Source organism: Stigmatopora nigra, chromosome 7 (genome assembly GCF_051989575.1).
Source record: "Stigmatopora nigra isolate UIUO_SnigA chromosome 7, RoL_Snig_1.1, whole genome shotgun sequence".
In the NCBI taxonomy this organism is placed as follows: domain Eukaryota; kingdom Metazoa; phylum Chordata; class Actinopteri; order Syngnathiformes; family Syngnathidae; genus Stigmatopora; species Stigmatopora nigra.
This window is the reverse complement of record NC_135514.1, coordinates 6,574,805-6,588,643: the sequence shown is the minus strand read 5'-3', so window position 1 is coordinate 6,588,643 and position 13,839 is coordinate 6,574,805. Positions and strand designations below refer to the sequence as shown.

Below are 13,839 nucleotides of genomic sequence, written 5' to 3'. Positions count from 1 at the left end.
AGTAAAACATGCTCCTTTCACCCATATTCATATTGTGAATGTGAATTGGCTGAATTTGAAGAAAATTGTAAGCTCATCTACTTTTTTTTCATTTGAAAGTTTTTATCTCTGACTGACCTTTTTCAGATTGTCTGTATATATGCACTCCTGAAGATTAAACAATGTTCAGACGAGTCATCTGACTGAGTCATTATGTAATGCTAATGAGTTGTTGACAAGAGAGACATGGAAAATACAGTAAAACAGCAAAAAAATACAAAAATAGATCATGTACATCCTCATTACCCTCACTGATTCCTGAATCAAATATATTTACTTATTTATTACAAAAGTCAATTAAAAATCATGCAATATTCTTATTTCAATGCAAAAGTACTTTTTTTTTCAATAAAAGCACACGATCCACGATTGAGAAATAGTAAAAGTAATAATGTATATATAAATAGCTAAATAATAAATGTGTGCACAATTTATCAACATTGTTGTGAGTGGCTCAGGTGAAAAAAAAAGTTTATTTAAATGTAAAATGAGACTGACCAACATAATGATAACTGTCTTAATTCCATTTCTGCATAATTTTTATTTAATTGTTTTTCCTGCTATTTAACAAGAAGGCCATTTAAGGCCAAAAGACAAAATAAAACCAGTGTCACCTCATAGTACGACTTCTGTACAATTGACCAGTGATGCACACCGGTACAGTTTACATTATACCAACATGAACAGATTTACACAACAATAAAGAGATAAAATAGTTTATTTTACATTTGTAACCCTACTTGCCCACAGGTTGATTGGCTGGTTAGACATGATCACCAAACCTGGGTCAAACTACTCTTGATTCATTTTGGTGCTGTGCAAATATGCTCTCCTCCATACTATTTTGTCACGACACACACGTGAGCTTTTGTGTTCATTTCGTGAGTTTGCAAGATGAACTTCCAGTTAAGTGGCTCAGCACATCAGGCCAGGAAAAACCTCTGCACGTGGCACCAAGATTTCTCTGGTCAAGTTCATTTTCATTGGCAGACATGACGGTGTGGGAGATAGTGAAATTGTGACAGAGACAAGACCTTGTTCGGAAACAAACGGCGGTCATTCCTTCACAAACCTTTGTCATTTTCCTCCACTGTGATTGAAATGTGTATATTTATGTTGATGAAGAAGACTGCAAGTTAAAAACGAAAGAAACAAAAACACCCACAGAAGCGCAGTCAGTGAAGAACAACTCAGTGAGGTCTGAGGTAGCATCTTTTAAATCTTTCATACTCCTCAGACTGGAGATGAATGAGGAAGACATCAGGAAGGATGTCACTGAGAAGCAAAGAAAGAGAAAATAAAGGTTTTTTTTGCCTCCCATTTAGCGTCACATATCATCTCTCCTTAGTGTTGTGATACTATAAATAAAAAAAGGTGAGACGAAGGAAAAGGGGGAAAAACAGTTTGTGTTTCACATGACCGCAGCAAAACTGCTGCTTTGCTGCAATCTCTTTCTTCAAGAAGTTTTGATGGCTTGGTTTAATCCAACAACCACATCCGGATTAGACCCAACAACATCAGCAGCGCTGGGCTCATGGTGTTCTACTTGAAATCCATTATTCCTCATTCTCCCAGTTTAGTCCACAAGGAGCAACATTGACAAATCCCTGATTCAGGAATTGTTTTTGCTCAGTTCTTTTAAAGATCTCACAGTGGTGAAGAAGTAAATAAGGGATCAGCCCGGTGGTTACATCAAGGGGGGGAGGCGCCCCACTCGTCACTCCTGGATGGAAAGTTCCAACAGCTCTTACTGATAAGGAAGAATACGGATCCGGGTGTGCGACTAGTGTGGGCGGGACTGGGCCATCATCTTGAGCCGGGATTGGTCAATCACATCCAGCAGATTTTTGGCATCCACAGCGAGTGCGTGAGCTGCGGTTAGCATCTGCTTCTTATAATCTTGCTGAAGACTGAATAGAATACATTATGAAATAGACATGAGTTATTGCAGGAAGGAAAAGCCATAAAAAACCATCCCATAATGAAAGAAAATAAAGTACTTATGGCAGAACACTACTTTGAAGTCACTCTTCAAATACCTCAAGTCATTTAAGGGCAACTGAAGTGACTATTTTCAGAGAATAATTTGTAATTGTTTCTTCACTTTTTTTCTAATGAAAAAGATTCCACAAAATGGACCAAAACCATGTAAATCTATGAGAATAAAATTGTAACATTCTGGATGTCCAATACACTGTTCATTTAGGGCGGTGATTGTTCACGCAAGACATTTAGTAATTGGGAGAACAATTAAATGCTATTCTACTAGATGGCAGAAGGTACAAATTAATAGTTTGTCTATGGATATTTGCATCAGCACATTTTCAATGGAATTTTGGTTTTGGCATATAAGTATATTGAATATAAAATCATGCAAAGTGAGGTTGGTATCTACCTTGTCATCACATACTGCTGGGCTAACTTCATTTTCCCAATCAGCTCTGCCAAATCAGAATTTAAGAGCTTTTGTGCCATTTCGATCTGCAAAAGAAAGATTTATAGTTCACTGATAAAATTAACCAAGATATACACTAATACTGAAAGTATACAGACACTGTATATGGACATGTTTCTATGAAGAGAGCATGTTGTTACCTCTCTGTGTGTGCTGGCTGGCAGTTGCGGTAGTGTCTCATCGACTGTGGCCAACAATGTCCTCAATGCGAGGCCCACATCCTCAAAACAGGAAACCACAATATCTTTTCAGTTATGAGCCACACAGCCCAATAGGCTATTGACCCCCGATGATGTCAAGAGTATCCAAACAACTGACAACTCTTATTTATCAGTGAATTTGACAAGATGCAGATGGTGTGATTTGTGGTCAGTGCAGGCAAAAACCTGATTGCCCATGCAAAAATCTGAGACAAATTCAGAGATTCCAATGTAGGAAAAAGGAAGCCTATGTAAACATTTTTTCTGCACAATTATGAACATGTATTCCAACACTTTAAATAGGGACATTTTGGAGATGTTTAAATTCATATCTGATTTAATAAGTAGTCCTTCTTAATTAGTTTTGTCTTTAAACCAAATACCACCTCAAAAGCTCAAGCTCCCCAAGGGCTACTCTGACAGCCAATAATAAAAAAAAGCAAAGCATAAGGTTGAACTGTACATAATAAAAACAATAATGAAAATAACCCCAATCCGAAAATATGATTAATGTTAACCACTGTAACTGTGTGTGGAGTAACATTGGTTAAATACAGTAAGTAACTACACCATACACCATCTGCTTAAGTGAGTGAACATGTAGTTTAGTGCAATTTGGGATGTTGGTAAATCAGATATGTATATATGAAACCAACATTGCTTATGTCTGTTACCTTGACCATGGGCACATACTCCTCGGGGGGAGCTGGCTGAATCTTGCTCGACATCTCAATCACAGCTTTAACCAATCCTGTCACGTTTTCGTACACCTTGTCGTTGGAGCGGTCCAAGTTAGCGGTGGGCGGGGGGCTGATTTCTTGGGGTTGTAGCTAAGCCAAGTCAAATAAAAACATTAATGAGCATCTTCTATTTAAGTAAATTCAGCTAGAACCAGAACAAAGATTGAAACATTACTGATGAGCTATAAAATATAAACGTTCCATTAACAATAATTTACATCGTAGAAACCAAATGACTGAACTCAGGATGTGGAGATTTAGGTCAAGGCTGAAGACAATTAGAAAAGAAAAAAAAAATATATATTTTTTTTAAAACCCAAAGCTTCAGTATTACATTTTCATTGTGGCAAATAAGTTAATATTGTTAGTAAGAAATTACATTTTCTTAAGGGGGAAATGGTTCAACTTTAGCATTGCAAGAAAGAAAATAGAAATAAAGAATTAATAGAACAGTCATATGAAATGAAGACGAGGTGAACAAGGAGACTGACAAACAGTGGGCTGCTCACCCGCCAAGGCTGGGGGGTCAATAGTAAGGCAGAGCAGAGAAGGAGGGAAGGAAAGCGGCAGCAGGCAAAGAAAAAGAAAAAAGACAATTTATTATTGGTGAAGCAGTAAAACATGCACTGTATTGGAGAAGGTAGATCATGGTTTTGTTGCCATTTAAAACATTACATAGATAAATACATTGCGTACTGCACATTAATGTGTTCAAAATTTTAAAATGCTTTTGGCATTAAGCAAACTGTCTTTTGTACCTTCACTCCATCATTGTAGCTGTCTGCAGCATTTAGTCCGGCCAGACTGCACCCTTGGCTCTGGGCGCCAGGTCGTGGTGGTTTCTTGGGAGGGGCCACAAGCTCTACAAAAAACATCATTTTAGTTCTAGAAAGGGGAACTACGATCATTGTATTTTGTTATGTATGCTCCTGAATCTAACAGGAGTCCACATTAGCATGTAGAGACAAAAGTTTATGATGGAAGATATTACTCATTGCCAGAAAACATTGCTTTAAGACTGTCAAAGCAAAACAAAATACATAATATTCTTTAGAATAAAAACACTGTCTGCTGTATGGAGACAATTCTATATCTGTTTCAAGCAAGCCAAAGCGCTGCTATGCACTTAAATGCACGCTTCAGAGGTTTGAATGGAAAGAGGAAAAAAAACTGCGGTTGCACGACTGTAATTTAAGGGTTACAGGCCTGTCTATTTACCTGCTTTGCCAACAGGCTGGTAGATGTGTTGGTTTCCCGTCTGCATAAACAAACACATCAACAATATTTGGGGTTAGTCAGTATGTATGTGCACATAAGTAGAAACCTGAGTCAATTAAAACAAATTTGCAGGCGAGACTGTAAGTCTAAGATTGAAAATGCTACTTAATGTTCAAATCACACATCCACCTCTATTATGTCCTTTGCAGTAGTGTAAGTATGTAAGTGTGTGTGTGTGGAGGATCTATCATCATGTTATGTGAAGATAAAAATACTCTGTGAGGCCACACACACAAAAAAAGCAACTGGCACTAAGCATTCCTTGACTAATTGTTGTTTGTTCACACAAATAATGCAGTTTCATCTCATCCTGATACCAGTCAAGTTCAGCTTTAAATTGGCAGGTGAATTATTTGCTTTCTCAATGAGAGAAAACAGAAGCAATGGCCGAAAAATCTGTGCAGCAGGAGACTTGTGGGTTCTTAGCCACAAACACCCCAAAATATTTGACTATACTAACACATCCCCCCCACATATAGGAGGGAGATTTTTCCCACCACAAACCACATTCTAAGGGAGGAGGAGGTCAGGCTGTGTAATGAATTACATAGATAGAAATATCCCTGTTGCCAAGGGCAACATTAAGCTGCAAGGCCAAAGTTTTGTGGCATAGAAAATTCTTCTCACTGGTAAGCTATGTGAACATTCATTTACGGTATTATCGTTTGATTCAAATTGCGGAAAACGAAACATCTCAAAATCTTTTTTCAATAACTGCTTTGTGTCTGAGGACCAAGTCAGAGTCAATCAAATATCAACAGTGCTCATGTTAAATCACTAGATTGGCCCATTGAAATTCCACGTTTAAAAAATAAACAAATAAATAAATGAAACAAGACTAGTTGCTCCATACTCTTAACTTCTTATACAACACTCTAATTACAGTGCGAGACAGCCAGGCTGTGACAATCGAAGTGGATTGACCAGTGCTACCAATGAATGGCAAGCAACACTAAATTGATGTAATTACTAAAAAAAAAAAAAATAATAATAACTTAAGAGTGTTATTGGAAGCATAACACAAGTACTACAGTTCTGTTTATTTTAATTTTGTAAATTTAGTTTTTGATTAAAATAATTTATAAATGTATTTACAGTATATATAAAAAGTAACAAATACAATAAAAATGCATAATAAAACATGCAAATAACAACATTTTCAAAAAATAAACTACTTCATCCACTGTCTTTGCTGTATATTTTTTTAGAGACAAATAAAGTGCCCAGCCCTCCTCTAATTAAATTGAATTCTTAAATACAGTTATAAAGACTGAAAAATAGGAATCTCTCGAATAAAGCTGAGCCTCATGTTAAAAACCGACACAAATCCAATGAACCCCAGTAGGATACAAAAATGTAGATAAGGCATCGGTTGCAATAAAAATTGTACTCATTAAAATCAGTGCATCCTTCATCACACCTGAACTTAGAACAGTTTAATAGTGAACTCACAACCAAGAAAGCATGTTAATTCTAGGCCTGAACATGGCTACCTATGAGGGATTTTCCTGTGACGCTATAATTTTACTCAAAATAGTTTAATTGCATTTTTCTGGAAGTAATTACAGGTGGCTAGATTTGGCTCCAACACAGTAAACTCCACATGAACAAAGAGCAGTGGCACGCAGAGGCAGAGAGAAGCACAAAAATGACTGTTTGTGTTCACGCAATGCTTTTCTATTAATAACCAGCTGTGATGTGGGAATCCACTGACCCCACATTGCTGACCTTGCACAAATGGGTTACTTCCTGCTCTAGGATCACAAACCTCTGCTGAAATCAAAATAAATGCATGCTACTACCAATTTCCAACGAGACCAACCAGAACCTGGATTCATTCATTTCTGACAGGTTTGTGTTTTTACCAGTGATTTCCCACCACTTTTCTGCAGCCTAAGGGTGTCATGAGAGAGTCCGATTTGATGAAAGAAATTATCAAATTTCATTTAAGGAAAATGCTCATATACCATAGTTGCCTCTTCGTTAATCTATCTACTTCAGGAATATAAAATAGTGCCCATGGCAATCTGCATAGAAAAAGCGTTGATGAAATAAATGGATACAATAATTATGTTAGAACTATTTTACTCAAATTATTGTAAAAAACTAAAAACCTTGCAGCTATAAATGAATAAATATCAATATTGACTATGTCGCTCTTGTTGCAGATTGATTTTTTTCCTTTTTTTAAATTACATATTTCAAAACCATAAATTTGTGAGTTGAGACAACATTTACATTATCTCAGTAAAAATACAATACAGTTTGTAATGTTATTGATAGTATGACCAGATTCTTTTTATATTTTTTTTGTTATTTTGTTAACGTTGAACATGAAAATATGGTTTTCACTAAAATATAGTGTCGAATAATATTCACACCACCACTGAAAATATGCACATACAGATTAGTGATGAGTCATACTCACTGAACATGTTTCTTTTACAACACTCCTGCTTCATTTTATTGCTGGTGACAGCAAAAAAAACCACACAATATGATGGAGACAGAAGAGGGGAGGGACTTACTGGTGGCTGGAGTACTCCATCATCTCGTTCCAGACTCCCTCGAGAACTTCTGGTTTCTGGTTTCTAAAAAAAAAAAGGACATAAAAATGACATTACTGTAAAAAAAATACAACACTACTAGGGAAAGAGGAAAATAATGGTAGCGTTGAAATATACAGTAGTCAGTCTTTAGTACAATAAAATCAGATTAATGAGAGCAACAACAAAATGATGTTTGATGCAAAAAACATGATATCACTTACAAAAACTCAAGCACATGATTTGTAATAGAACTGCTTTCACACAGGAATATTCGATCCATTTTAGAACACATTTTCAACTTAATTCCAAATTCAACAAAGAAAAACACCCCCAAAAATTATAAACACAAAATCCCTTCCCTTCTGCCTACCAGCTGTCCAAGGCAGGACTTGAAGACCAGCATAGCAATGGAATTCATATATGTTTTCTTTGGTAATGTGTCTATCACTGCTTCTTCTTGCCAGCAGGTTGAAGTGGTGCAGAATGCATCCAAACTTTCAGCACACTTATATGGGAAGGGGAAACTAGCTTTTAAAAGAGAGGAGGGATGGAGTATGCTGCCAATGAGCAGTCACATCGACCACTTTCTCCCCTAAAGTCCAGTTCTCTCCTCCTCCTCCTCCTCTCACCAGCCCCTCCTTGATGGTACACTGCATTTTACATCCAGACTGCAAACTACACAATCTTTTTCAGTGAACACGTGTGTCATCGCTTAGTGGGTGTGCATGTATGTTGACTGAGCTGTCAGATTCTCAAAGACTATCATTAGCTTGGAATTCACATTGGCCCCACCTGCCTGCAAACACAAGCACACACATTCACAAACACGCAGGTTTGTAGAAATGTGCAAAAAAGGGTATGTCTCGTATCGTAGCAATGCAGATCCTTGTTCCATTGTGATTTATGTGTAAGTACTTTTTAAACTTGATTAGCTCAGGCAGTCCCGCATTTTTTTTTCATTTTTATTTACTATAACAAGAGGCCTAGGCACAAATGGACTATACAAAGAAATGAGTAATGTTGAGGGGGAAAAAAAGGAGCGGAATTGGACCGTTTTTGGCCACGAGTTTGGCCATAAAATTCCAAATATTAACACTGACATTAATTTAAAATCTCAAATTAGGAACAATTGTGAGCTATGAAAAATAGAAGAGCCAAGGGATTACTAGTGGTAATACACATACGAATTTGCTACTGGCTAAAACTGCACTCCAAAATAATCATTTTACAATACGTACTTCTTTTTAGATGTGATTGTATTCTTCAGCCAAAAACAACAACAGCAGTTGTAATCTGAATGAAAGTTAGAACTATTCAGGTAACAATAACACTGATCAAGTTCACACTGAAATGGGGGTCATAATTAACATACAATTGTAAGATTAGGTTATTTTAAACAATACTCTTATGTGACGCATTAAGTGAATAAAAACAAATGTTTTGTTTATCTATATTTCCATTCTGTTGGGCTACTGTGTAGTATAGTATTGTGTGTTACCAGCAGCCTTTCCTCCTGCTCCAGCCACCTCTGATCCTCCACCATCTGCTGCTGCTGTATCATCAGCTGTTCCTCCATTAACAGGCACTGCTGGCCTACACACTGCTGCATGTCTATTTCCCTGTCCTACACACAAACCAGACATACGCACAAAGATGCCACAGGCATGCAAAAGACAAACAAAATAAAAGACAGCACACAGCCAACATGCAGCATAGAGACACAGATGAAGACAAACATGGACACAAACACAAATTGTGAACTGATGAGAAACAGCAAGAAGACAGTGGGCTACGACAATGGAAAAAAATGGATGCATATGCTCGTGTGATGTTGAACTGAACGTTTAATGAACATAGAGGGAATACTTGGATTTCGATTAACATATCTAAATTCCTAAAATGTACTAAACACTAATGAATTTAACCTTTTCGGGCATAGATTATCATAAGCGAAAACATTATTCTCTTCTCAAGTGTTTTTATAACTCTGCTGTCATCATAAGTGGATGCCAGGCCCTTGTAGGCCAAAATTTAACATTGTAGTCTTGTGACAACCACACATGTGGACGCCAGATTGTAGGAGGTTAAACTATGTAGGAGAACAGTTGGATATATGCTAGGCAAGGCATAATGATAACTTTTGGGGGGTAGTGTATTTCTTTCTGCATTACATTGTACCTTTTGTGGAGAGACTTGCTTTGTCCAACATTAGAAAAGACAAAAACTCAGAGTGAAATTGGTCTCTTACCTCCATACCAGAACTCCAATGTCCCATGTCCTGTCCATGTGCCTGAGGAAGGTGTTGTACATGCGAGTGTGCATGGACATGGTGGCGTGGATGTGTGTGAGCATGATGCGTCTCCAACATTGTAGACTGTGGGGGGTAAAGAGCACTTGGCACTGATGGGAGCGTGTGGGGGCCGGGGTATCCTGCCATCTGATAAGTAGGAAGAACAGGTATATGCCATGAGTTAAAACAAAATGCTCATAGTTTCATATTTTAATGAGCAAATTACATTCTCTGCATAGTTGACTTGAGGATGAAGCTGATTTGTATACCTGGTAATGTCCAGGGTGCTGAGCACTAGGGTAATAACCTTCGCTGGAGCGTGGACTGGGGTAACCGGGTCTACTAGGCTGTGGTCAGAGAAAGACGAGAATGCGTGCGTTGTGAAAAGTCATGTTGAGTTTCTTTTAACTGGAATAATTGTGAGAGCGCAAAAATATGAGCCATGCACACAAACAAAGACATTCCCGCTTTGTCTCGGTTTTAACTGCCAGAGGAATAAGAACAAAGAATGGCTAGAATTACAGCGGACCGTTAGTTTTAGCAACAAGCATAACAAAAACACTACTAGTTAGATGCATTATAATGTTAAGCCTATGTAACATTATAACAGGGAGTGTTGGAAGACAATGACATCAGCTGTCAAAACCATAAACTACTAGCCTAAATAGTTTCAACCCTTTTACCAGACCATTTTCTTTTTGCTAAGAACACCATCTACTGGTGGATGATCGTAGAGGTTTGAAACTAGGTGACGATATATTATTGTAATATATTTAGGACAGCAACCTATATGATGTAATTTTGGAACTAGTAAACTGATTAAAAAATTGTTGGGACTCAAACATCATGAAATGATGATCATTTTGGATACTATAAACTTGCTCAAATTGTTTCCGTGCCCTCTAATAACTTAAAAAGAGAAGAAAACAAATGGGTTGGGTTGCAGAACTGAAGATTTGTGACACATTTGATTGCTTCCACATAGACACATTGATCATCATAAAGTTGAAAGTGCTGTGCTGACACACTGAAACACTATTGCCACAATCACATGACAGAACCAGTCTAGAGTGTAGGTGGTTAAATATGTATATGTATGATGATATTATTCAATGTTGTTTCCCTGAGCCCTTCTGCAATGTTAAATGCTGTTTAAAATGAAAGATAACTAACAAAGATTTTAAATTTGTCTGCACAGAATTAAACACAGATGGTGATTCTGAATTCAAAAGATTATTTGATTTGAGTTAAGACTTTGGCATCGAGCACAAGAACTGTGTTAACATTTGGGCCCTTGGATTAAGAGTAACGTCATGAAAATGGTTGCATTTGTATAGAGCAAGTGGAACACAGATTTAGACAGACATTCTGAGTAAGCTAAACATAGAGAGTGATAATCTGAGGACACATCAGCACAAAGCCTGACACAGACAAAAACAAACTATCCTGAGATGAAACGCTATGAAGGTCAATCAAGTACATGCTGGCAGGCTGCGTATAATAATGCTGAATGTGCAGTGATTCTGGTTTTGGCAAGAAACTTTCAAAGTCAATCCAATAAAATATGAATAATTAAAGAGCCGGATGACGTTACGGTTAAACGGAATAGAATATGCCCATTCGAAGCATGCAGCAAAACTGTAATTGCTCAGATTTCATGGAAATGTTGTGAGCCTTAAAAATGTCACTTCCACAAGCAACTAATTGTTCTCTGCGTGTTCATTGTAAATCTGCATCACCTGCCTGTAATTGTCTGTGATTGGCTGGCGTGCAGGATGTGAGACAAGATGCATGGGTAGTTAAGAAAGGGTCTGGCCTTGGCTTGGGTGGCTGATTGGTAAACAGTGTACTACAATCAGAGGGCATTGAGATTAGTCGGGCAGAGTGTTGAATAGGGAGTGTCAGGGACCTCCCACATTGGGGCTGGAGTTTTGAGGCAAGATTGAAGTGAGTCATAGGATTAGTTGGGAAGCCGGGCAACAAATCAGTTCCATGTTGGGAATTGATTTTATGCTTGGCGTTCTGTAGGTTGAAGGCCGAAAGATCTGATAAGATGCAGCTTTGTTTAGTAGGACTGGAAAGCAAAGGGAGTTGACTTAAGTGGAAGGATTGAGAGCCATTTGTTTCAGAAAAGGATGAACAAGGCAAGTGATTGTCAATAGTGGGATTTGATTTGTGGGCGCATCTGCCATTGGGCGGGGTTCCTGAATTTTTATGTCGAGGGTAAACGCTAGGAGAAGACGGCATGGGAAAGAGGGGCACTGGGTGGTTCTTGTAAAGGCAGCAACTGGTATAAGTTTTGTCGTAAAAAAGAGGTATCTCAGAAGGAAAAGTGAAACAATGATGAGAAAATACATGGGATGACATAGGAGGAGGAATGGGGGAGGAGGTGTGGTAGGTCGATGAGGTAGGAGAGTTTCCAAAGCAGAGTGATAGCTGTGAGGCAAAGTGCTGATATTGGTGGCAATGGTGAGGAGAGGAAGAAGACAGAAAATCCAGACTCAATGTGGGCTGCAGGGAAGGATGATGACTGGGCTGCAAACACAATAGAAAGGAAAAAGGTAGAGGAGCAAAAAAAGCCTATAAATGATAAAGGTGTGTGAGAGAACCACAAAAGGAAAAGAGGGACTTCCAACCAATGTTTTTTGGGGAAAAGTCCTATTGTTTAAATAGTATAGGCTATGTTCAGTCAAAGAATATGATAAATAGACAACTGCAGTACTCCTGAATACTAAAATATGCATTATAATGCCTTCAAATCTTCTCAATATTATATCATTTTTATTAATTTGCATCATGGGTTCTTCTTTCAAACCACGAGTATGAGTTAGCAGATGTTAACAGCAGGGGAACAGCTTTAAGGAGGGATTAAGTAGCCAGCAGCTGAGCAACAAGTAGGGAAAGGGTTTGTGGAAGGTTTGGGTTAGGGTTTCTGACTCATGAATTGCAAGTGGTAATGTCACATTTTCCACAGTCACAGTATTTTTCACAGTACTTTGGAATATCTGCGGTCTAATAGGAATCTCCTCCTCAGTGTTCCTTTGAGTTGTGAATTGTATGACAGCATTATGATAAAGAGCATCATTAATCCAAGCAAGGCAGGTAAATGCTGAAAATAGTTTATATTTCAGTATTCTTTTTTATGTTTACAGACTAGTTAATACACAGTAAAGTGCGGTTTGAATTTTAAAAAATCTTGGAAAATTCTGTGGGTGGCCTTTAAAGCAGGTGTGTCTTAAAGTATGAGTAGTAGTATTAGTTGTTATTTTACCTTTGGTGGTGCTTCATCAGACCCCCCTGAGTCCCAAGATACAGTGACCTGCCTCCTCATTTCCATCCTATTCCTTTCTTTCTGCTGGGCCTTTTCCTCTTCTAGTATGGTACTGCAAAAAGGGAGGAAAGACAAGATAACAACAACAGTGTTTTTGCTGCTGCCTGATAACTGCTGCACTAAGGTAGCTGAAAGAACACCCTGTTCTCAATAGTGATGCCATCTCTTACCTCTAAAAGTAGTATTAATCACACTAGAAATTTAGTCTGGTGGTGATGAAGTCCCTTTAAAATTCTCTTTCTTCATCAAAAGTGCAAATTAACAATTGTAACTAAAAGAATAGCACCTGAATTCAACAGAAGCAATAAATTCCTCAGGAGTACAGTCTATGATATACACAATTACAATCATGGAATGGTTAGAAAAAAAAATCCTGTTCCATTCTGCCAAGTGCCATAATAATTAATACGTTGAGATTCAAGGTCAACCAGTACAAAGAAATCCCTCTGCTCCAGCTTTAATAACTGCCAACATTGCACTCAAATTTCCCGTGTTTCCTTGTTACATACTGACTTAGGAAAAAACTATATATTCAATCAGAAAGATTCACAAAACAAATGGGTACTTGAGGGCCAAAAAACAGCTGTTGGACAATTCGGCAAATGCTCTACTCTCATGCCTTCAACAAGACTAACTGCTATTTTGAGATACACAATCATCACCGCCTATTCTGCTGTCTCCCACCACCCTCTGTGTTTGACCTCCCACCTGTTCAAGTTTGTCTCTTTGTAAGTTTTGTCACTTATTTTTAATACACCCTTTTACACGTGTCAGTTGGGAATTCCCAGTTAGGTATAAGAGCCAAATCAGGCATTGGAATTTATCATTTCAATGCATATGTACTGCGGTGTGCCATGTGCATTTTTCAACTGCGGAATACCCAGAGAAAACCCATGCAAGCCCGGATAGAACAAACTCTACATAGTGAGGAACGACCTTGGATTGAAGCCTGAACCC

At 37.9% G+C, this 13,839-nt stretch overlaps 1 protein-coding gene across 6 annotated transcripts in view; it reads right to left on the bottom strand.

The window, feature by feature from the left end:
- Positions 1–560: 560 nt before the first annotated feature.
- The window catches only part of LOC144198850 (focal adhesion kinase 1-like), a 29,528-nt gene continuing 16,249 nt past the window's right edge, over positions 561–13,839 (bottom strand). For all 6 annotated transcript variants that reach the window (XM_077720020.1, XM_077720022.1, XM_077720021.1 and 3 more), the window contains 11 exons: positions 12,823–12,934; positions 9,821–9,898; positions 9,510–9,698; positions 8,760–8,885; positions 7,241–7,303; positions 4,653–4,692; positions 4,193–4,296; positions 3,369–3,524; positions 2,635–2,715; positions 2,435–2,520; positions 561–1,949 (listed from right to left, as the gene is read on the bottom strand). In XM_077720020.1, coding sequence (XP_077576146.1) covers positions 1,823–1,949; positions 2,435–2,520; positions 2,635–2,715; positions 3,369–3,524; positions 4,193–4,296; positions 4,653–4,692; positions 7,241–7,303; positions 8,760–8,885; positions 9,510–9,698; positions 9,821–9,898; positions 12,823–12,934 — 1,162 coding nt within the window. In that variant the 3' untranslated portion in view covers positions 561–1,822. The remainder of the gene's footprint in view (positions 1,950–2,434; positions 2,521–2,634; positions 2,716–3,368; positions 3,525–4,192; positions 4,297–4,652; positions 4,693–7,240; positions 7,304–8,759; positions 8,886–9,509; positions 9,699–9,820; positions 9,899–12,822; positions 12,935–13,839) is intronic.